Below are 25,002 nucleotides of genomic sequence, written 5' to 3' on the forward strand. Positions count from 1 at the left end.
TGTGCTGCAAAATATCGGCTGGTAGGTATTTGAAAAGTTCTCCTGTATAGGAACCATGTAAAATTTTTTGTTGTGGTCAACACAACAGTCACATTTAGATACTAAAGTGCTTCTTAAGTAGGTACTTATATTTACGAGTGCTATTATTAGGAAAACACTAATCACGCGATGTTCTTGTTCTCGGATTTCTATAAGAGATTGCGTGTGACAAAGTCTACCTGTTTGTTTGTGTTGTACGATGTTATTGCTCGAAGATCACGCAATCACGTAATAATTTTACACGTAACTACGCAAGATTGTACCTAATTGTCATGCATATCGGCGGATGACAGCTCGACGACCACACTCGGCTCGGGCGCAAATTAAGAAAAAAAAAACACAATTTTCAATTTTTTTCTATTCTCCCTAAGTGTGAGTTGCACCGACAAATTTGACGTTGATTTTAACTGGCGCGTCACTGACAATTAGACTGAATAGCGTACTTTGCGTTTTTCTACCCTCATTAAAGATACCGTCAAAATTGGCGGTGCAATGCGACCCACCCTGACGTAGAGCTGCACCGTCATCAAAAATTTTAGTAATTCGAATTCGATTGGAAAAATCTATAATATCTCAGACAATAAAGTCCTGTTTCATCACTTAAATATCATATAAACCGATAACTAGATAAATCTGCCTAAAGTTATTTGCCCAACTAAAGTCCTGTTTTATCACTTAAATATCATATTGCCAGCTGGCCTAAAACTTGTGAATCAATTTTTAACGCTATCTGTTCGATATGTTACGTATAAGCTATCAGATACTTATCAACAAGCGGTGAAACAGGCTCTAATAAAACTTTTAAAAAAATCCGAAGATGAAAAACGAATGTCTTTTTATCTATACATAACGATTAACATTAACTCGCCCAACTGTTCCATTTATTATCATTTGATAATGAAGTCTACTTTAACTCAACGGAAATAGACTTCCGTGTTAAAAATAGACGAGATCTGCTTAACAATAAACATACAATAAATTGGTAATAATAGTAACTAATAGGTATACATGTATAATACAGTGGTTCAGAAGTTATAAGTAAATAAACTGATACTTATTTGTTTAAAGTAAATTACTAACTGATAGCGCTAAGTATTAAAATCAAATCGATTGTATCATATAATAACAAATTTAATTTTCATTTTTTAAGATAGTATCGGATATTTTTAAATTGCTATCTAATTAAATCCCTAAATCAATCGTAAGTGAAAAGTATTAAAAATAAAAAAAAAAACATGTGGCTAGCCGGACTACTTTGGTGATTTTTTGTGGTAGAACTATCAAACATTGGATTTGATAATTTTTTGTTGTTAATATGTACCTAGTATTCAAAAATGTAAGTAATTTGAATTAATTCCCATTAAATATGTATGTTGATTGACCATCGTATGTTTGTTAGTCCATCTTTCACGTAACAACTCAATGCATTCCACACAAAAAATAATTTTAATTGGACTTAAGTGATTTTTGGTGTGGAGTTAATTAAATTATTTTTTCGGGGCAAATAAGAAGACATTTTGTCCTAGCGCGTGTGTATATACGAGTATGTGCAATTTAATGCAATTTTCACAGAAGCCGCACGGGTCTCGGGCAAATAGTTAGTTTTAAATAAGAGTTATCACACGACCTTGTGTAGATAGATAGCATATTCTATAAAAAAATATAGACAAATCATTTATATTGTGGTGGGAAGACAGACGTGCCTCTGTTAAATTATATTTAATGCAAATGATATTAATACATTATAGTTTGATAATTTGATTAAAGTTTAGAGACTTTAAGCACAAAATAATGTCAATTATGGATGATAGGTAAGTGGAAAATTGAGTTTTTGCTCCCTTTTTAGGGAAAATGTAGATATTTAGTTATTCTGCTTGAACAGGCTTAGAACTTATGTTTGACCTATTCCAAATTTAGTGTAGCCTTTATGATGGTTTTGTTGGTGCCATTTGTAGGTACTAATATTAATTTGTAGGTATAAATATTTAATGTGTGTCGAGACGCAATAGATAGAAAGAGAGGTAAACAAAAAATTATAGAGGTACTTTTTCTATTTCTCTCATCACATATACATTGTTAATAATTAAAAATAGTTATATATTTATATTTTAAACATTTTTATTTCAATTTAGTTCAGATGGGATAAATACCAGTAGTCTTGATTCGAGATTTCACAATATAAGGGATTTGTTCAATGATTATATTAGCTTTGATGACCCTAAGTTCAAAAAGCCTAAAAATCATGGAAAATTTGAAAGGTGAGTGCCGGATTTTTTTTTTCATTTCTACTCATACTGATTAGCAAAAGCTGTCAGTTTCGTGGTATTGGACGAAACATTTAAATCAGTTCGTAGATTTGAATATTGGGGGCAACACAACCAAACTTAGTGCAGTAGATAGTTAAATAATAATAATTTATGATTTCAGATATCTCAGTCTTATAATATTTTTATTATGTGCGCTATTTTGTTTATTATTAATAATTTCACTGTGGACTAAATGGAAACAAAATGACCTCGTAATTGTTAATGCTGACACACTTGTTCCTGTACATGAGGTAATCATCTGTCTACTAATTTACTCACATAGTCCAAAATATTAACCATGTCTGATCAAGGTATGTATAAATAAATACTAAAAGAAGTTAAGTCAAAATAGCGTCAAATTTTAAGATTTTTAATGAAATTATTTCTTTCGCATTAAATGAGCATAAATACGTTGTTAAAACATAAAGTATCCCTTAATCATTTTCGCTGGATCACAATTTAATTTTCATCGATCAAAACTTAGGCTGTCGTTGTTAAAATATTACATTTCAAAGATAATCTTATAACTGAAATGGTAAATAACTACTGGAATCGAACGTAAGCGTTTCTATTGTGATGTAACTGAAGTTAGGAGGGGGTCTGATAAGGTTCAGGATATTTTTATGTCCTAGAAAAAGGTAAAATATATTTTATTTGCAAAAACACGTGTAAGTTTATACATAAAATCTTAAGACATGCCATAGAATTGTGTGCAAATATAGTTACAATCGCTGCTATACATACTTAAGTAAACTTAAGCCCTCTTTTCAGATTCCGTTTCCGGCAGTAACAGTTTGCTTGGAAACCAAAGCGATGCCGTCTAAATACAATTATACCAAAAATTATCACCTCTATAAGAATCACGAAACTCGTGAGGAGATGTCCATTCAGGAGTAAGTATATATGTTTAATCTATGTATTATTTTACACATATACCCAGTCAGTTTTACCCAGCCCTGGTAACTGGCAATATAGACACATAATTTGTAATGTATGTGTGTATACATGTACTATACATATGTATTTTTAATTTTGTTTATTGTTAAGCTTAGCATAAGATTTTATTAAATAATCTGAACCTTATAGAGTTTTTTTAAAGCAGAGGTGTAATTTCAAATGGAATTCATAAAGATCATACTAAGTTTTACTTAATTTTTTCAGCCGCCAAATGTTCGAGGATTTGTACACTATATGTGATAACACTATCAGCGAAAAAAATGGTAGGAATTTTAGTGAGTCAGAAAATTCTATGGTAAACCTAGTGGCGGTAAGTCATAAAAATAGGTACTTGAATATTTACCTGCAGTTGAAATCGGTACATAATATTGTTTTTATGGTCCCTTAGTCGTCTATTATGACATCCACAGGAGTATATAGTGTTGTGCTATACTCCACACTAGTATAGTAGGGACACATGGTCAACAACTGATGGGCAACAACAGCATTCCTAAGGAGGTTTGATATCAGACAAGCGACCGGTTGGAAAATCACAGGTGAATTTACAGATTGTGATGAAGTGACGAAGTCGACCGAAACGCGTCTATATCCTTTTGAACGTTATTTCAAAAATAGTTAAACAGATTAATTTTGGTTTTCTATTACTTTAGTTCTTATTCCATTATTCAGATATTTTAATTGCATTTTTATAACTGTTGGACCGATTTGTACGAATTTCTAGTTATAATAAGTATGCTTCTCGTTTATTAATACTACTCAGTTCGTATGTGCATAGGTGTACCTACTCTAAAAAGTGTCTTAATTACATTTGTTAAGTGTCTTCATTGCATTAAGTTTTATGTATTATGATAATTTACAATTGCAGGTGGCACCTTCAATCTACGAAGCTATGTTCATGTGCAAATGGAAATACAACGTTATCGACAAATGCGCGAATCTATTTTCACAGATTTTAACTGAAGAAGGTGTATGTTTCACATTCAATATGTTAGAAGATAAAGATGTTTATAGAATAGAAAAGTAAGCGATTACAATCTCAATTAATAGGTCGATCTCAATTAAGTAGTAGATCTATAAGTAATTATTTCAAATTCTTACATCGTTATACCTACCTTACGACCGCACCGCTCCTACCCGATATAATAATGTAAATTGAGGAATCGATAAATTATTAAATTGATACATGGCGCAGTTAAATAAATTATACATTTTATTTAAAATCAGGTGAATGGTGTGTGCACATTGCTAAACCAGACACAAAAAATCACATCCAAATTATCACAGAGCGGCAAAAATGTCTTTGTCGATTTTGAATTACGACATTATAGACTGTCCGAAAAAACTACAGACTTGCATTAAATTGATACTTTGTCTTTTTTAGACCAGCTTCTTAGGCTGTGGTCGCACAAGCGCTTTTTCAACGCGCGTCAAAATGCTTTGTATTGTATTTGAGTAACTGTGTTGCTGTTCACACATCAGCGCTTTTGGGAATGGCACAAAGTCGGAAGCGATTTTCTTTAAAAAAATAGAATCTCGATCACTACAATATTAATCAGGACATAAATGTGATTAGGTACCTACGCTAGTATATATTGTAGTTCATGACAAACATTGTTTTTTAGTTTACACAAGGACTGTGGCTATACAATGCATAATACTAGAAATATATCAACTTGGAATTTGGAATCTGGATACTCTGTAACAGATAAAGATACATATCCACGAAGAGGATCGGTAAGTTCTTTAAAAGCGATTGGCTTATATCATGTTAGGTATATGATTGCTTCAAATTTATCTATTATTGAAATTGCAGGGTTACGGCGCAAGTATGGGCCTTGTGTTTCTGGTAAATCAAAATAAATTCGACTTGGACTATCTTTGCAAAGGTGCAGTACAAGGATCAAAGGTATTTCGTAAATCTATATATTTAAAAAAAACAGTTTTTAATTTTTGGACACCACTAAAGACTTTCCTTTAGTAAGTTTTATTTAGACAGATAAGCCCGAGGCTCAATTATATTTTAGGTATATCTACACCATCCCGCGGACTTACCGAAGATGTCAAGTAATTATTTTCGATCTGCTGTCGACCAAGAATTATTGGTCAGCATCAAAGCGCATATGTTGACGACAGCCGAAGCCTTACGGTCTTATCCTCCTGAAAGGTAGTTTTATAATTTCATGACCAATAGATAAGATTCCCTTAGTAGGGTTGTATGTATCACCAGTGTATCTATAGTATAGCTTTGTTCAATCTTTGCGAGTATCAGTGGGTATAGGTTGTATGGAAACAGGGTGGTCCAAAAATTTATTTTAGTCTCATTAACAACAAAACTTTCCAATTGGTTGATGTTGTATTTAAACTTGGTATTTTTTTACGAGTTAAGTGAGAAATGTAAACATATAGGTATTACTTACTTTAAAATTGTATTCTAGGCGTCAGTGTTATTTCGCACAGGAGCGATATCTTCATTATTTTAAACTATACACGCAGTCAAACTGTGAATTTGAATGTCTGACAAATTATACATACGCGAAATGTGGATGCGTACATATTGGGATGCCACGTGAGTCCTTGCTATTTACTTACGAAAAAAACGGTCTAAAAATATGATCAAAATCAACGGATTTTGATCATATTTTTAGACCGTTTTTTCTTACAACTAAGAGCAATATGTAAGCAATATTCACAGAACTTATCATTGAATTTTGTTGAAAATAAATCAAATATTATTTAAACCTTTACATATTAAAGTAAAAGGTTTATTAACCTCTAGAATAAATTTCGTATAAAGTTTATTTAATTTATATTGCTATAAAAAGAAATGATAATATTGATTACATAATGAGACTTGTAAGAAAAAACTAATTTTAATTAGGTATTTAAACGAAAATAGATAGGCACTGCAGCTTTACTGCTGATTTTCTATGATGAACAAAGGTCGTTATCACCACTGAAACATAAGATGAAGAAAAAAGTAATTTTATTTATCTGGTTTCAGGAGGACCTGAAATGAAGGTTTGCAATATCGGCAAAGCTAGATATGTGAGTAACGCACGTTGTAAGTATTTATGTTATTGTCATTCATTTTTTCTTTTTTCGATGCACTTTATGGCACCACCTTGCTATCTCTGTTTGGCCTAATAATTGACTCTTAGAGAATGCCAATGCATTATGTCTACTAGCATATTTTTTGTAATTTTGTGCAATTGAATTTTTAAATAAATAAAATGGAAGGCTGGGACTTTCAAATGCCGTTGAGACAGGGCCTCTCTTTTTCATCCTCGCATGTTTCCTGTTGCATCCGTGTCGCTCTGAAACCCAGAGAGTTCACGTAAAACCTTTAAATTGTCGTTGAGGTAATGTAATTATTAATATCTCAATTCAGACCACCGAATTTTCTTGTTAATTCGTTCTGAAATTACACTGTGCTATCATCCCTACATTATTTAGTTATAAAATTTAGTTTAATTTCTCCTTTTAAAGTTGAGTTCATGGAGCAAGAGTTAGACGCGATCCTGAAACAAGAAAAGCATTGCAATTGTCTGCCGCCCTGCACTTCTATCAGTTATGAGGCAGAGGTATCCCAGGCTGATTTTAATTTCAAGGCTCTGTGCGAAGCGTACCAAGTAGGTCTCGATGACGGCGTAAACACAAAGTGAGAATTGTGTTCATATTTCTTAATTTAATATACGCTTAAAACAGCGATTTCCATAATACGTTCTGCGAAGACCTATAGGGCTCTGAAAAATTGGTTATATTGAAAATAAAAGTACTTACCTACTTACTATCGACCTACTTACGTCTTGTAACCTGAAACACGGAGAAAATATACCTATTTCATGATTCAATTAAATAACAAACAACTCATTATTTATGACTCTAAAATATTAATTTTAGTGAAGACCCATCGCAGTCACATTAATAGTTTTCCAAAAGGGTTCCCAGTTTGAAAACCGCTGCCTTAAAACATTTTCGAAGGTTTTTATTATTTTAATTTTAGATTAACATTTTACTAACACTGAGATAAGTCTAATATTTTCACTTTTATCAAAGCAATATTGATGTAATTTCTCGAAAATAAAATGCATTTATGCATTACTTTCACTCGTCCTAAATCGATGATTTTTATAAGGTTTAGTACTTTTAAATTTGTTTTAATGCGAACTTAGTAAATAAATTAATTTATTAACTATACTTATTTTGGTGATGATTTTAGAAGTATAATTAGCAATCTCGTGAGGTCATTATACAGACTAATAATTTTACAGCGTTCTCATGTCCCGCGTGAAGCTGTTCTTCAAATCCTCACACTTCATATCATCGGAGAGGAGGGAACTATATGGGACAATATATTTCCTGGCTGACTGTGGAGGAATCATCGCATTATTTTTGGGAATTTCTTGTCTGGGAACGATCAAAGTTGTCTATATACTTGCATCAAGGTAATTCGAAACAGGTGGACTTGGGTTATTTTTAAAATACTGTAGGGATGAAATAAAAATAGGTACCTCTTGAAATGGAATGGCAGCTTGACAGCGTAAACATAAAGTGAGATATAGAAAAAAAAAATATAGAAAGAACATTTTTTTTAACTTTTGTGTACTTACGTCTCTTTATTGCTTATACAGTTCATAAAAATATATTGTTACAGAATCAACCACGGTTCAAAACAATGAGAAGAAACTTTGTCAATACAAGTTAATCGGCACTGTACAACACAGTAATAAACGAATCTTTAAAGGAAATTCCTTTAAATTTACAAAGTAACTACTTTTATGACATTGAAGTGTTAATGATAGTGAGGTCACAATCATGAAGTTAAAAAGTTAATTGATTATTGAATGTCACAACGAAATATCTATAAATGCATGTCAACACTTTATTTATTGCCCAATTAACTACTCCTTTATCCTCATGTAATTCGCGCTAGTACGGCCACGTCTTGCATAGATCGGTAAATTACGTAAAAACCAAATGTCTGACTATGCTGCTCCCACCTGGCTCTGTGGCAGAAGGGGGACAATCCCAAAAAATGTAGGCTTGATGTCGTCAAGGATGATATGCATGTCAAGTTCTGATAACTAGGGATGCCGACGACTGTGCGAAGTGGAGATGAAAAACTAGGAAAAGGGACCCGACGAAGGGCTCCGACGCTCAACGGCTGAAGACGAGATGAGAGAAATAAAATTCTCAACAACCTGCGATCCACTTTTGCTAATAGTTAAACTGGTCTATTATAGTTCAACAACAGGTATTCTAATGTCCAAAATAAATTTATGGGTAGGTTAGGTATAATTACCCAAGCTTACTATGTGGCTTAAAATAGGACAACTCCATATCTTCCGTTGTAAGTAGTACTGGGCTACTAATCATAGCCAAATCGTCAAAATTTTAAGGTTTCTTTTACGCTGAGCTCCGAAGGAAACCGGGAACACTAATAATGACTCTCTCATGTGAATATTTCCTAAATCATAAAAGGTTGGGCATGAGTGATGTTCGGTCAAATAGAATCTTGGCCCTCCCGGACTAAATGAAAAAAATCACACTGAATTCGGTTTACAACCTAAAGGTTACCCATACCTATGATGTTAAACCCATCCATGATGTTAAAGGGGTGTTAAGTTACGTGACTACTGGTATAGCTATAAAACATTGGTCTCTTACTCATAACATTTAATTTACGATTAAAACTGTTCTATTATCGTCTTTTCGAATGATAAAGTACTTACTCCAACGGAAATAGACTTCCTGATTAAACCATACGAGTATAATAATACGAGTCTGCTAAATAATATCTAACAACTTGCTGATAACTATTCAGGGTGTAACATAATAAAACCGGCCAAGTGCGAGCAGGACTCGCGCCCAAAGAGAACCTTAACGTTACCTAAAAAATAGCTAAAATATCACGTTCATTGTATGTATGGGAGCCCCCTTAAATATTTTACTCTTGTTTTTGTATTTGTTGTTATAGCTGCAACAGAAATACATAATCTGTGAACGTTTCAATTCAACTGTCTAACAATCACGGTTCATAAGATACCGACTGGTGACAGATGGACGGACAGCGGATAGGATATATAAGAAAAAAATGTTTTAGTTTATTACAGGACTAAAAAAGCCCTTTGTGTTTGAATGTAAAAGCTATTATAAATGTGAAAATTTTATCAAAAATAATTATATTTGATAAAATTTTCACATTTATAATTCTGAAGATCTAATATAAAAACTGGGGCAGGTCACGGGCATAAGTTAGTTTTAAATAAGAGTTATCACACGACCTTGTGCAGACGAACAGATAGAATGTGCATATTCCGTAAAAAAATATACGCAAACCATTTTATTGCGCTGGGAGACGAGAGACGCGTCTCTTGTTAAGATAATATACAAGTGCAGATGATACTTATTTTAGTTTAATTAAAGTACAGTCACCACAATCATCAACAATGTCATTGATTTTGGATGATAGGTAAGTGTTTGATTGTTTTCTCCTTTATTAGTAAATTTTATTTATACTTTTATTTTGTTTTAAAATGCCTAGAACTGAAACTTTTAAAAACAATCTCAAAAACTTTAATTAATTTTACTTTAACTTTAATAATTACTTTATAATTTTGGTTTTGTACATTATACTGTGTAAAATATAACTTGAGTCCCATGACCACGGAACAATAAATAAGTATGACAGATGTCAAACAGTATGAAAATAATACGTCTCGTATCTGTCGCTCTCATTTCGAATGTATATGTTCATCCTGCTGTTATAGGACTCGAGTGATATTTTACAATGTACTATTATGTATCCAACTACTGGTATTACTATTACATTAAAGTACTTACGTAAATACTTTTTACTATTTTCTCCTTTTTAAAAATAATAATTAATCATTAACTTACATCTTTGCGATTTAGATTTCAAAATGAAAACAACATCAGAACTCCTGATTCGAGATTCCACATTATAAGAAATCTGCTCATAGATTATATTAGTTTTGATGATCCCAAGTTCAAAAGACGTAAGAATCATGGAAAATTGAGGTGAGTGCTGAATATTCTAGACTTTATAATATTTCTTTTCTAGACTTTATAATTCTATTATCTACAATTGATTTAACCCTTCCACGAACACTACACGAGCGAGACACAAAATAAGTTCAATTGTTGTAACGAAGAGTGTTCTGTAAAGGGTTAAAAAGAAAAAATTTGCTATTGCTGGAATTGGTTACATGAAACTTCAAAATCCGTCTTATAGATTTGTGATTAAGTAAAACTACACTCAGAATCCACACATAAACAATCTTGTTGCGAAGATTGCTTGTTTATGGATTTTGGGTGACGAAGATACCTATTATAAGAACCTAGTTATTACGTCTAATAATAACGTCATTTATGATTTCAGATATCTCGGTGTTATAATATTTTTATTCGGCGCACTATTAAGTTTAATTTTAATAATTTCACTGTGGACTAAATGGACGCAAAGTGGTCTCGTAATTATTAATGCCGACAAACTTGTTCCTGTACATGAGGTAGGTAATCACCCTGTCTACTAATTTACTCACATTGTCCAAAATACTAACAGTGTCAGACTGATCAAGGGGGTTTATAATGAATGGATTTATAATGAAATATATGAATAATATTAGAAGAAAAAAAAATGCGCTTTATATATAAACCACTGACCGATTTTGATTAAAGTTAAAACATCTAGGCTACTTTTCCAAACTCAACCCCCAAAAGACTATAATGGGTCAAATCAAACTTTGTATGAAAATTGTGTTGAAAAGACGACCAAAGACGTCTTAATTGACTATCACAGAAAAATATTGATCCTAGAAATCAGTAATCTGGCATGGCTCTCAATAATGTGACTCACTAGATACAAAATTTCAAAATCTCACTAGATACGGATCTAGTGAGATTTTTTTAGTGTGCATTTTTTCTTTCACTAAATCAACGGTGATTTATTGAGATTTGTTTCATATGTTTGTATCATTGGATTTATGTATGTTAACTTGTTCATTCACTAGAGCGCTCACATATACGTACCTATAGTCACATATTTTTTTAATAAAAATTTAAGATATCTCAATATTTAAGTATATTTTGAAGTGAAAACTTCCTTAGCGGCGTTGTGCAATTTTTGTGATGAGTAAAAATGTTAAACTTGCGTCAGGACACGTGACCAGATCAAAAATTCGTAAGACGTCAATAATGCACAACTTTAATATTCAAGTTTTCACTTCTGCCGACACTCTCGGAGTGCAACCCGTTTTTCTCGATTCAGATTCCGTTTCCGGCGGTAACAGTGTGTTTGGAAAGCAAATCATTACCATATAAATACAATTTTACTGAAAATTATCATCTCTATAATAATTCTGAAACTCGCGCCAGAATGAGCAATTTGGAGTAAGTGTAATATCTTTATTATGTAGTTACATATACATACATAAGTACAAACATAGCTTCCAAGGAAAATGTTTGTCATGTGTTGAATGCGACAAGATCATTAATCATCAATCAATCATTTTTGTAAATAAACTTCTTATAACTAATTCGTGTATAAGTAGGTTTTTATTTACTCTTGAGTTGTTTGAATTTTGTAAATTTAGGTTTAAGTATTTTTTTGCCGTCAATAAGTGTTACTCTTTCATACATCTACTGAACCGATTGTTATGAAATTCGGTAGGGTACACAGGTGGTAACCTGGAATAAGTACCCTATGTATGTCGTCTACGTAGGGTACTTATTATCCCTAAATTCCCAAGGGAGCGAAGTCTCGGGGCGGGGCGTATCTAGTCCAGATAAAGAAAATTGAATTCGAATTTGCTCCATTTCAAGAAGCGATTTAATATTGTTATTTTCAGCCGCGAAATGTTCGAGGATCTAACATTAGTATGTGATAGCCACCTGAATTCAGCTATTGGTAGAAATTTCAGTAAGCCAGATGATACTTTGGTAAACCTTATGGTGGTAAGTAACATAAACACTTAAATTAGGGTACCTATGTTACTGGCGAAACAAGATTTCTTGCCAATTTATGTTTATTTTGGCCAAATAATTTTGGCGTCTGGGCGTGACGCGTGTTATGTATATATGTATATAATTTTCAAAAAAAATTTTTCGAATGTATTTACAAACGAAAACATTCGATCGATTGATGCGCTGGATGAAAATTTCGACTGTAGCGATCGATTGAAATGTTCTCTTAATGCAGAAACCCCGCTTTAAAAAAGTTAAGAAAATGGGTGAAATGAACTTCGATTGCATGAGAATCAAACAAAATATGACCTAGGTATAGGTATTTTTAGACCAACTCACTACCACTAGTTCGGTCTAGGCGTCACCCTAATAAACATTTTAAAACTTTTGCGTTGCCTAATCATATATTAAACGACAGGTATTAAAAATATCTAACATCTAGAAAATAAAAAAGGTATATTTAATACCTGTCGTTTAATATATAAAAACAAACACTTTTAACTAACTAAAAATCTATTCTGCCTTTTTTTGTTAAAATTTACAATTGCAGGGAGCACCTTCAATATCGGAAGCTATGTTCATGTGCAAATGGAAACACAAACATTACATTGACCACTGTAGCGATTTATTTTCACAAGCTTTGACTGAGGAAGGTCTTTGTTTCACCTTCAATATGTTAGGAGACGATGATATCTTCCGACAAGAAAAGTATGAAAATATTCAGATATGATTTTAACCTGATTTGGATTATATGTCTGCTAATTAACAATGGCACCCAAAATAAAAAATTAACAATGCCTTACTCATATAAATTAAAAATCACACCTTTGCCATCTTGGATTAATTCGACTTTATATACAAACCTTAAGGGTGTGATAAAAAAAACAGTTTAGCCATGAAATTGTAACTTACATATAGATATTTACATTTGTAATATTTAGGGTATTCAACAGACATTGGATGGAGAAGGCCAAAGAAAGGGACACGTGGAAAGAGAGAGGGGAGGCTTTTGTCCAGCAGTGGGACATATTATAGCTATTTAAAAAAAAAGCATGAAGTGTAACCCTTCTACCAAATATTATAAAAAAGAAAATAGTTGGTTTTTTCGTGTCTTTGTTTATAATGAATAAACAGAAATACTGGGCCGATTTTGATGAAATTTGGCACAAAGACAGACGAAACCTTCAGGAGTAACATATAGACAAATAGTTCAATAATGGTTTTACACGAGCGAAGCCGGGGCAGGTCGCTAGTATATTATATATTATGAACATTTACAGGTCGACACTGCCTGACAACTTTCCGATTTCTAATCAATATATTTTTCAGTTTACACCAGGACTATGGCTACACAATACACAATACTGTAAAAAGATCAACTTGGAACTTGGAATCTGGATACTCTGTTACAAAAAAAGATACATATCCGCGAAGAGTATCGGTAAGTTCTATTTGAATATAACAATAGGTCAGGTGCGTGTCTAGCCAGGCAGAGTTAGGGGTTCCGTTCCTAAAGTTTGCACAATAATATATGTAATTTGTTTGTAATAACTTTATTGCACGAAAATAAGTATACAAGATACATGTACAATGGCGGACTTATCCCATGTAATTATTACTACTACTTTACTTTACTAACTAGGACCTTACCTTAAAATTCAGTAAATTTTATTCTATGATTATATGTACTCAAACAGGCTTTTTTTCGTAATTACTATTCTACAGTTACCTATATACGGGTTAGTTACCTATATCTAGTAAAAGAGGTCCTCGTGGGTGAATTTCACGAGCGTTTTGAACTTTGCCGCAGGCTGTCAATAGTGTTTATTAAATTTTACCATAGACAGTAATCAATTTAATTACCCTATTTTATAAATAAATAAAGTACTGCTACCATGTTAATTTTATAAATGACATTTTTTTAAAATTTATTTTTATAAAATTAAATTTTATAAAAATATATTTTAAAAAAATGTCAAGACACTAATGAAACGCCACATACCGCGTTCAAACACTCGTGAAATTCACCCTTGTTAACTTCAGAACCTTAAAAAAATATTGATTGATATTTATGTTATGCGGTAAAGAAACAACTTATATCTTTCATTGAAACAGGGATATGGCGGCGCAGACATGGGCCTAGCGTTCCTGTTAAAACAAAATAAGGAAGACTTAGACTACCTCTGCAGGGGTCCAGTACAAGGATCAAAGGTATTTTCAAATCATGTTTTTTAATCCATAAAATTTTAATATTCGTGATTTCTTGTAGATTCCTCTTGAACGTGGCATGCACATAAATATTTATTCTAATCGCACTGGTTATTCCAGAGATAATTAGACTGTTCAAACAGAAACACAAATAGCTCTTCGGCTTCAAAACTTATTACTTTAATTTTACAGTAAAACACAAAATAATACAGTTTTGTTGGTCAACACTGAAGTACGAAGTTTAAGACAGCAAAACCTAAAATTTAATAAGTAATTATCATTTAGATTCATGTACATAATCCAGCGGAATTCCCAAGGATGTCAAGTCATTATTTTCGAACTGCTGTGGACCAAGAGTCAGTGGTGAGCATCAAAGCGCAAATGTTGACGACAGCCGAAGCCTTACGATCTTATTCTCCTGAAAGGTAGTTTCATATACCTATTATATACATATACCTTACAAGTCATGTTGCCTTAGAATTATATATATGTGCATCTAAATATGATTGAAGAATTTGCAGCAATTTTTGCTAGTTCAAAATACCTCAATCAGATACACTTTTACTTACTTGTAATTTTGTTCTAGGCGACAGTGTTATTTCGCAGAAGAACGATATCTTCATTATTTTAAACTATACACGCAGTCGAACTGTGAATTTGAATGTCTGACAAATCACACATACGAGAAATGTGGATGCGTACATATTGGAATGCCACGTGAGTCCATGTTAATTAATTAATCTAGGTATATCTATATAGTTCTCTCTCTCAGCTGTGCGTGTGGCGCTGAGCTGGCCCTATTGCAAACAAAAAAAATCAGAAGCCTCAACCCAACAGTTACTTTTATTAAGCATGCTAGAAAAAAGTTCTCTTATCTTGTGGGGCCCGGTGCCCGGTGGGGCGGTGTTGTAAAATATCGTAAATATTTTTTTATCATCCAAAACCATTGCATTATAATTTGAAGAAACAGAATATTTGAATATATTTAATTATGTTTCAATGACAATTATATTTAATTACTTGCTTTCAGGTGGACCTGAAATGAAAATTTGCAATACCGGCAAAGTTGAATGTATGAATGATGCACGTAGTAAGTATTTATTTATATTATTGTCATTGCTAGCGAATTGGTATGCGACATACAAATGGCGTTGAGACGAGATATTTATTAGTACCTCAACATTAACGACCGAATTTTTAAGGCGTTGTAATAATCAGTATTTCTCCTTTTAAGATGAGTTCATGGAGCAAGAGTTAGATGCGATCCTGAAACAAGGAAAACATTGTAATTGTCTGCCGCCCTGCACTTCTATCAGTTATGAGGCAGAGATCTCCCAGGCTGATTATGATTTCAAGGCATTTTGCGAAGCGCACAGAATAGGTCCCCATGACGGCGTAAATCCAAAGTGAGAATCGTTAAGTGCTTATAATGCCTTTGTCTAAAACACCATCGACTATCTTACTGCCAATTTATTGTGTTTTTACGTTTGTTTTATTTTTAATTCTGTAATGTAATTTGCAATCATTTAAAACAGATTTAAGGCAAACTATTTCATAATTTTCAGTGTTCTCATGTCCCGCGTGAAGCTATTCTTCAAATCCACACACTTCATGGCATCGCAGAGGATGGAGTTGTATGGAGCAACAGATTTCATCGCCGACTGTGGAGGAATCGTCGCTTTATTTTTAGGAATTTCTTGTCTGGGAACGATCAAGTTTTTCTATATAATTGCGTCAAGGTAATTAAAATATGTTTAACGTACGTACTTACTCGTATTTCTTTCTTTTTTCTGTGATTATGATAATCAGGAGTTGGGGTTTAACAATCAATTATCTTTATAGAAGGAATGGTTACTTACATTATTGCTCCGTTTCAGCTTGGCCAAAAGTGCTTTCGTATGTCTGTGTGTTCTCCTCTAGAGGTCGCATTGCTCCATTGCACTCCCGTGAAATTTTGGGAGCAGGTTCGAAAAACATATGAAAATCGATTGTCGAGCCATTTTTTGGAATTTTTTGAAAATGGCGGAGTTAGCACAAATTGGGCTAAGCGCCTTTGGAATTGATGGCTCTTACGACTATTTCGTGTTTGTAGTGACAACGAAATAACAAAGGAATTTCATTTTCTATTATTACATACACATAGATATAATAGACGGATATTTTCATCAGCGTTGTCAAAAGATGAATAGTCCAGTTCGTTTACAAAGAAACAATGACTGATTGACTTGAGCGTTTAGAGTTCGAATCCTGCTAGAAGGCACCTCTTTTTAGTTCATATAGGTATTTAGTTTTATTTTTACGAACGCCATTTCGAAGTTTATTTTACAAATTTTTTTCTTACATTCTACTTGGGGTAAAAATACATTTATTGTTGGTATGTATGTTTGTTTGTAACACGATAACTTTTGAAACGTTGGTCCGATTTTGATGAAATTTAAAAGGTATGTAGGATCGGTCAATAGATTTTTTTAGTTCGTGGGGCATCAAAATCGGTTAAGTCGTTTTCGAAATATTCACAATTTTGTATTTTTTTTGTATTCGCGAGGTCTACGTTCGCGGCGAACAACTAGTTTAATAGTTCTTTGTATTGTCTATGCATACGCATAGTTACTGGACTTTAATTTTCATTTTAACTTTCATGAATACAGTTAATTTAATTTTGCAGTTTAGATAGGGCCTACTGATTGGCATTTCGATATTATTAATGTAGATGTATTGTTACAGATCATACAATTTTTATCGAGAACAAAATAAAAAGATGGAGCTAGTGGGAGCAAATAGCAGTTCCGCAATAAATGAATCTTAGAAAACACTACATTTAATGAAGTATTACATAATCTTCTCAATGGACAAGGTTACATTATAATAATATGATTACCTATGATGAATAATGACAAAGCGAGAAAAGTTCAAAAAATTGAGTTCATTTTGAATGAAAATCATATTTTTGCATATTTCACACATGCTTTTGAACTAAACTTTTACTGTGTGGTTCAATTCCTTTTCAAGTCCATTAATGTTCATCTATACCATATCTATAGTTATTTAAATTTTAAATATTTTTTCAATTGTTTTCTATGAAGGAATCTATGAAACATATTGTCAATATGCTGGAGATAGATATGTAGAAAACTATAAAAAATTATATTACTTAATTAGTATCTTAATTGTTTTTTGATGCGACGGTGTCTTGTATCTTGCGAGTCGGTGAGGCATCTGTTTCTGCGTTGTTGTTTATACGATTTTGTTGATATACCACGCAACACAATCTGTAACCAAATTTGTAAAATAAAATAATGATTTTTATTTTTATTTTTTAAATATATTTGTAAGCTTTGGTGCAAAACAGAATTTTGTATTGTAAATACGCGAGGTGAAAGGGACTGACGAGATATTACGCTCCGTGGTGAAACGGGAATACCTTCCCGTTCCCACGTTTCAGCCAGGTCTAGAAATTGATAAAAATGTTGATGGTGGCGCTAGTGAGCCGAGAACGCCCGAGTTCATATAAATTAGGTGTATTACCTCAAACTGATAAAGTACACAATCTCGGCTAAGCTGAGGAAGGAGAAGCCCATGAAGAGCCCGAGCAGCCCCCCGCAGTTGGCGAGGAAGTCGGTCAGCGAGTACAGCTCCGAGCGCTGGTACTGGATGAACTGCGGCGCTTTGAAGAACACCGATAGACGCGTCATCAGCCAACTAGCCAGTGTACGAGGTTTTTACAAAAATAAAACAGTATATAATCATATATCAGTTAATAAAGACTTGAGGCGCTTTTTAAACATATTTAAATTGAAACTTTTTATTGAATATTGATTTAAAATTTCGGGTGCTATACAAACATGAAAAAAAAGTCCTGCAGTAGGTAGCGAGAACCAGACAAAGCATACTTTAGCTTAATGCTTTAACTTTTTTAAATATAAGAGGGTATGTGTATAAACAAATTATTAATTACTTTTCGTTAACATCGTCCGCAAGCGTGACATTGTAGGCCCTGCACAGCTGCTTGAAGTCGTAGTCCGCCTGAGATGTCTCAGCCTCGTACGACAAGGTGCTGCAGCCAGGCAGGCAGCTGCAGCTGGCAGCCGATCTCACTGCTTCTGATATGTTTTCTTCTAGCACATTTTTCTCGAAACCTTTCTTTAATTCTACTACCGAAAACTCCGCTAAAAGAATAATAATTGCTATATGGTGATACTTATTACAATGAATTATTAGCTTTTCAAAAAACTTACGTTTGCTTGCGACTGTTTTGCTTGTTCCTGTGGAAATGTTGGGACATTCTAGACTACCGAAGGAACCTACCAAGTTTAAGTTTCTAATATATATCTTTGAAATAACTTTATAGAAATTACTAACCTCTTGCTTGTTTCATGCAAGCCACCTTGGCTGTATTGCATACACGCATACTAGAGTTATCTGTAAAATATATTAAGTTAAAAATAAACATTTACATTTAGAACTCTATTGACAATGTTGGGGATATATGAGCGTCATGGAAAACAAAAGTAAATTTCATAAATTATCTTTATGTTGTGAAAATACATGTATTCTTACGCGGCATTCCGAAGTGCACACATCCACAACGAGAATATGTATAATTCGTGAGACATTCCAGCTCACAATTTGTTTGCGTGTACACTTTGAAGTAGTGGAGATACCTTTCATCCGAAAAATAGCACCGTCGCCTAAAAAAATATCTTAAATTGTACGTAATTATTTACAAATCACGGTAGCGTCTCTGATAGAGGATGTACGGATTTTTTCCACAATTCTCTTTACACAATCTCCTATGTATGTAGCATTTGTGTAGGCTATTTGTTTACAAATTCAGAGAGGAACAGAAGTTTTAAGATATTCTTTAACCAAAATGAATGCAGGAGCACATTCATTTTGGTTAAAAAAGATCTTCTGTATCTCTCCAGAATACAAGGAGCATATACCTCAGAGAGAGCATCTCCAATTTACCCTGGTGGAGAAGTTGTTATTTTAAGACTTTTTTATTTCAATCACGTTTACAGCAGATCAAATACAAATGCTATATGATTTTACTCGGCTTCACTCAGGTAAAACCATTACAAATGATATACCATAACTTCCCTCAGAAATCACCATCTATTGATTAAAAACGTACGAAAATCATTTTGGTAGTTTTGAGTTTATCACTTTCATACGGGCAGAAGGAATAGGGGGTGAATTTCACGAGCGTTTTGAACGCCGATGTGAGTTGTCATTATTGTTTATTAAATTGTACCATACATAGTAATCAATTTAATTATCATATTTTATAATTAAGTAAAGTACTGGTACAATGTTAATTTTATGAAATGCTACATGAAATGCTACACGCCGCGTTCAAATAGGGGCATTTCAAATGCGAAGATAAATAAAAATTAGGTATATCGACCTCTCAGAGTCATACTCCCGCAGCCCCTCAGCAGTAGTTATCATCTTCGGAGTGACAGCAATAACCAACTCTTGATTCAGAGACACGCGGAAATAAATGTCATTCAACCTTGGCATTTCTGCTGGATTATGCACCAAGATCTACGAACAACATAATTATTAAGAAATATAATTTCACATATATATAATTATAAAACTTTTGTATTCAAAACCGTCGCACTTTGAACGCAAAACTAAAATTATTATTTTAAATGTTCATAGCATACGATATTTGAGAATGATATGATTATTAAAAAAATCTCAGTTACTTACCTTGAAGCCTTGCATAGATTCCTTGCAGAGGTAATCCAAATCTGTAGCATTCGTTTGCATCAAAAAAGCCACGCCAGCTTTAGCAGTACTTCCCTGAAAATAAATCCAATGTTAGTAGTTTGTAACTTTAAGAGCCATACTAATAAATATTTACGAAATTTGACATGAAAAAGTTCTGTGTAAGTCTAATTTCTGAATAAACTTTGTACTTGTACAATGTATTTTTTTTGTATTAATTTTGATTAATGTACATATTTTCGTGCAATAAAGTTATTACAAACAATACAAACAAACTTTCGATTTAAATTAATTTTAAGTAAAACAAAAACTACAATTATAGTTTGTAAAATAAAATATTTTGTTTGCACATACAGCCCCTCGATATGGATACGTGTCTAACGGCGCGTCTGGAGAATAACCGTCTTCCAAAGTCCAGTAAGATTTATTATTATGGTCTATATAACTATAATCTGTATGTAAGCTGAAACAAAAATATCATTATTAACATACACGCTTGCTCTATTAACTATTAGACGTTTGACGAAAAGTTGCACGCAAAATGACAAATTGAACCACGGAACTCTCAAAAGGTGCTGTGGTCCAACTATTTTTAAAGATGGACAACTGCGCCTAGTAAACCCATGGTCCAACTAACTAGTTGGACCATGGGTTTACTAGGCGCAACCGTTTCCGTCCAACTGGACGGAGTAGTTGGGGATATTATTAAATGTACTTCACAGTCCGGACTGTGAAGTACATTTAATAATATCTACAATTTTCGATCACCATTGAATCTTTATCATCATTTCAGCCCTAGAATGTCCACTGCTGGACAAAGGCCTCCCCCAAGGATTTCCAAGATGACTTCTTGGAAACCACCTGCATGCAGCATTTCCTTGCGACTTTGGTGGATGTCGCTGCGCTTTCCAATAATTTAAATTAGTAAATAATAATCAATTGCTTACTTCTCCGTTTTAAACATGTCGTCAGGCCTCAAGCTATTGAAAGTGAAACATATCCCTTCGTCGGTGACCACTCGCGCGTTCAGAGAACCGCATTCGGGCGTGGAACGGTCCTTGAACTTACACATGAAGAATGTTGATGTCGCATTCGTTGTTACCTAATTTACAACATAATAATTAAATACCTAATACATAAAAACTAATAAGTAATGTTAAAATAAATAAACCTAATATAATTATTTCACGTTTATCGGAATAAAATTACATACCCTATATTATACAGAAACAATTTGCATCCTGCTGGTAATACTGGATATCATATAGACCTATTACTGCTTTCCCGTGGCAAAAAGTAGCCTACTCCAATCCAATACTCAGTTTTGGATGTGAAAAATGGACAAACAAAGCATTTAGTTACACACGTTAGCGTTAGCAAGAAAACACTTACACTTAGAAGATTGTCGACAGTTTGACCGCCATCGCTGTATTCTCTGCCAGTCAGAGAGGCTAACTTGTCGTCGCAAACTAGTGTCAAGTCTTCAGTCATATTCAACCTGTAGAAAATAGTTGTTGATTGCAAATATTTTTGTGTCATCTTATTAAAAAAAAAATAATTTCATGGCTCAATAGCGAGATAAAATTTTTCACTCAGCACAACAGTGGTGTATGAAATGGCCGTTTCGCATGTACAGCGGTGTAGACAGACTCTTTAATAGCTGCGTGCTTTCAAAACCCCAATTTGATTGATTGCCTAAATTATTTGGATTTTTATTTAGCGGCTCAATAAAAGGATAACAGTAAGAGGATAAATTACATGACGCGGGACGTCATGACAACTAAATTAAGCCGAGATTCGCATCTTCAAATTCCGGAGAATCTGCTGTGATTTTACGAACCGCTCTTTTGCATTGCTGTCGTTGCAAGTCAGTCGTCAAGGCCCCCTAACCCTTAGTTCCTTATTCGATATCCACGGAAGAATATGGAGTGGTCCTGTTGTAAAGCAGGAACCACATACCGAATGTGTATATAACGTGACGGTATGGACGGATAATTAATTACCACCACGCAATACAACTTGATAAGTTAACAGAAAGTTATCAAAAAACATACTCTTCTATTCTCATGTTGTGACGATCGACAGAATCGTTGTAGCGATTATAGTTTTCTGTAAAGTTGAAAACAGTCGCCCTGGATTTTGACTCTAGACAGATTGTTATCGCAGGATAAGGAATCTGTGGAAAACAGTAAATTAACAAACTTAAGCAATCTAAGATTAGTAATATATTTATTATTATTTATTTAGTTGCCATTTATCTCTCTGTCTCTTTTCCACGAATCTCGGTCCAGAGCTATATCGCTCCGACTTTTGTTAAAGTTACTGAGTTCGTCACTCCAGCGCATCCGTGGATGACCCGGCCACCTTTTACCATTTGGAGGAACCCAATCGGTCACTTGATTAGCCCATGATCCTGGAGGCATTCTGATGACGTGTCCCATCCAATTCCATTTCAAATTACACAGTCTACTCTACAGTCCGGGATAGCAATATGCGAAAGCATTATATTTGAGTTGTGAAAAACATTCTTTGCTGTTGCCGTAGTTAAAGTAACTAGTTCTGTTTTGAGGGAAAAATTGCTAAAAATTTGAGGGAAGAATATTATTTTAAATATCTTTGGCTTATCTATATTCTGCTAAATCGCTTTTTGTCTTGTAGACCCTCTACGTATTGCCACGTAGCAGCGTAGCACCCTGCGATGCTACGCTGCTACGTATAGCGCTACGGTGCTACGATAGTCACAACTCTTTTACATTTATTTTAGTAAGGAAATTTTGAAGCAGAATATTGAATTAATCTATGTCTATTTGAGCGTTATCCCCAAAGAGTTAATTAATATGAAGCGTTATCCAGGCGTAGGACCGCAGGACTGCTTTTATTTACGACTTATTTCGATTGATATAACTCTTATCCTAAATGCCAAACCAAGTTTCTTGTTAGTTGGTATGGTAATGTTAGTTCTACAAATTAATAAAAATGCTTCGGATATAATACATATCAGAATGATTTTATTTACATAAAATAATTAATACATTTCCACATACTTATATTGTATGTATGTACCTGCCAGGTTGGAGTAGTTTTTTCAGCAAAAGTCACGATCACTGGAGAGGTGGACCACTTGTTGTAAGTCTTGACAATCAATCCAGCACATAGCACACATCCACATATGAATGCAAACAGCCAGAATATTCTAAGTAAACACATTATTATTTTTATTAAACTACAACATTATTACAAACGACACGCAATCCTATAGTTTCATCTCAATTTAGCTAACTTGTTAAAAATTGTAGCAAATGATCAAAAATATTTTTAAGGTAAAATAAAAAATATAGGTACCTTTCTATATAAGCCCGCTCGTTTTCACCAATATATTTTAGACCATGAAGATTGGAATTATTCGTGTACGCTATAAAGTACTCTTCCAGAAAATTGTGATTCTTTTTATCACTTTTCTTATTTGGATGGTCTTTTTCTTCTTTGTTATCATCATTTTCTGTGTTCGAACATTTACTGATACTACTGGATCTAAAGAAAAATATTACAATAAATATTACATTCAAACATAAGTTACTATTACTTATTATTATCAGCCGCTGTGGCCTAGTGAGTATCATGCTGGGAATGGTTTTGATATCAAATGATCTTTTTCAGATTGACCTAGGTCTTGAATATGAAATTGTTGAGTTCATTTTATTTTTATTTTTTAAATTTGTATCACTAACAGCTTAATAAACATTTCAGTTGACAAAATAAACATTTTAGAGCCAATTATAGGACTTCACTACTAACAGTGTAAAAAATACGATATTCCATGTCTAAAACCTTCGTAATTAGTAATTATTTTTAAGTATTCTTCTTCATTACCGAACAACCAGCTCGGTAATTAAAAAGAATTATCATTCTGCTTTTCCCGAAGGTTGACTATAGAGAATATTATCTGTCCTATGTACATGTCGGTAAATAAAGTATAAATAAATACAATAATTGTACGCGCCATTACTTTAGTGCGTTGCGCCGCGTCAGCTAAATTCGATGCATTCTTGTAAATTAGTATTTTTCAATTAGTTAGTAATCGATCATCAAGCGCATCGTACGTTCTCATCATACAAGTTTTTCGGACAATATATTTTATCATTTTTCTCTATCATAACAAAGAAAAGGGATCCCGTACAATAATAAAATAAAAACAACTTTTTCTACTAACTTACCTTGAATGTAGCGACATGTTGCCCATGAGTTACTTCAGCGAATGAATAGGTACTTTCAAATTTTTCAAGTCCATATTTCAAATGGTTCATATTACATATAAAATAAAACTGGACAATTGGGACTGGATATCCCTGTCCGGATCACTTATCTAATTGAAATTAGGTAATAGCTAAGGACATTAAAATGCCTATAACTAATTTGCTACATTGAAAAGTGTAGGTACGTCCATTCGACACCAAAAGGATTACTAACTTTATAATTTATGAGCATGAGAAGTAAACTTTTGTTTTTATATCTTTTTATTTATATATTTATTTCAACACATCCGTCAGATATCTTTTTATCTACGTTAATAAGTGAGCCATAGTGGTCTTTGTCTGGTCTAAATGGTCTAAAGATGTGATATTGTACAAAATCTTATCAAGAATGAACACTTTGAGTCACTAAAATAAAATAAATGCAGATAAACTCGAAAAAATATAGTTAGTATTTGAACAGGTTCCAAAGTGACCATATTTAAGGTCAACATATTACCTCAATGTTCACGCAGTCTCTA

The 25,002-nt window shown here is 33.2% G+C and overlaps 2 protein-coding genes across 2 annotated transcripts; one reads left to right on the plus strand and one right to left on the minus strand.

Annotated features, from left to right (window-relative positions):
- The first annotated feature begins 1,687 nt into the window (after positions 1 to 1,687).
- LOC128675397 (uncharacterized) lies at positions 1,688 to 17,801 on the plus strand. Its single transcript, XM_053754789.2, has 27 exons — positions 1,688 to 1,850; positions 2,172 to 2,297; positions 2,467 to 2,596; positions 3,117 to 3,238; positions 3,507 to 3,612; positions 4,168 to 4,322; positions 4,925 to 5,036; positions 5,116 to 5,208; positions 5,327 to 5,466; positions 5,738 to 5,868; positions 6,304 to 6,363; positions 6,789 to 6,960; positions 7,574 to 7,747; positions 9,697 to 9,774; positions 10,218 to 10,343; positions 10,705 to 10,834; positions 11,593 to 11,714; positions 12,173 to 12,278; positions 12,838 to 12,995; positions 13,617 to 13,728; positions 14,403 to 14,498; positions 14,781 to 14,920; positions 15,082 to 15,212; positions 15,526 to 15,585; positions 15,730 to 15,901; positions 16,061 to 16,234; positions 17,220 to 17,801. Exons 1-27 carry the CDS (start codon positions 1,831 to 1,833, stop codon positions 17,299 to 17,301), a joined length of 3,228 nt encoding a protein of 1,075 aa, XP_053610764.2. The 5' UTR covers positions 1,688 to 1,830; the 3' UTR covers positions 17,302 to 17,801.
- LOC128675396 (pickpocket protein 28-like) lies at positions 17,652 to 24,627 on the minus strand. The gene is made up of 14 exons (XM_053754788.1): positions 24,446 to 24,627; positions 23,574 to 23,762; positions 23,295 to 23,424; positions 22,286 to 22,407; positions 21,624 to 21,729; positions 21,179 to 21,333; positions 20,586 to 20,694; positions 20,214 to 20,306; positions 19,903 to 20,042; positions 19,053 to 19,183; positions 18,855 to 18,914; positions 18,451 to 18,661; positions 18,021 to 18,194; positions 17,652 to 17,764 (listed from the first exon to the last, which is right to left on the minus strand). The coding sequence occupies exons 1-14, from the start codon at positions 24,469 to 24,471 to the stop codon at positions 17,659 to 17,661; spliced, it is 1,752 nt and encodes a 583-aa protein (XP_053610763.1). The 5' UTR covers positions 24,472 to 24,627; the 3' UTR covers positions 17,652 to 17,658.
- Positions 24,628 to 25,002: the final 375 nt, after the last annotated feature.

The sequence above is a fragment of the Plodia interpunctella genome, chromosome 14 (assembly GCF_027563975.2).
Source record: "Plodia interpunctella isolate USDA-ARS_2022_Savannah chromosome 14, ilPloInte3.2, whole genome shotgun sequence".
Lineage (NCBI taxonomy): Eukaryota > Metazoa > Arthropoda > Insecta > Lepidoptera > Pyralidae > Plodia > Plodia interpunctella.

What these genes read in the sequence shown, in the direction of transcription:
- LOC128675397 (XM_053754789.2), top strand. Translation starts at nt 1,831, where the DNA reads ATGTCAATTATGGATGATAG. An exon ending in AACTTGTTCCTGTACATGAG is followed by an intron (nt 10,835 to 11,592) that starts GTAGGTAATCAC and finishes TTCTCGATTCAG; the next exon opens with ATTCCGTTTCCGGCGGTAAC. An exon ending in GATATCTTCCGACAAGAAAA is followed by an intron (nt 12,996 to 13,616) that starts GTATGAAAATAT and finishes TATATTTTTCAG; the next exon opens with TTTACACCAGGACTATGGCT.
- LOC128675396 (XM_053754788.1), bottom strand. Translation starts at nt 24,471, where the DNA reads ATGGGCAACATGTCGCTACATTCAAG. An exon ending in GACATGTTTAAAACGGAGAA is followed by an intron (nt 20,695 to 21,178) that starts GTAAGCAATTGA and finishes TTTTTGTTTCAG; the next exon opens with CTTACATACAGATTATAGTT. An exon ending in TTGCATGAAACAAGCAAGAG is followed by an intron (nt 18,662 to 18,854) that starts GTTAGTAATTTC and finishes TTATTCTTTTAG; the next exon opens with CGGAGTTTTCGGTAGTAGAA.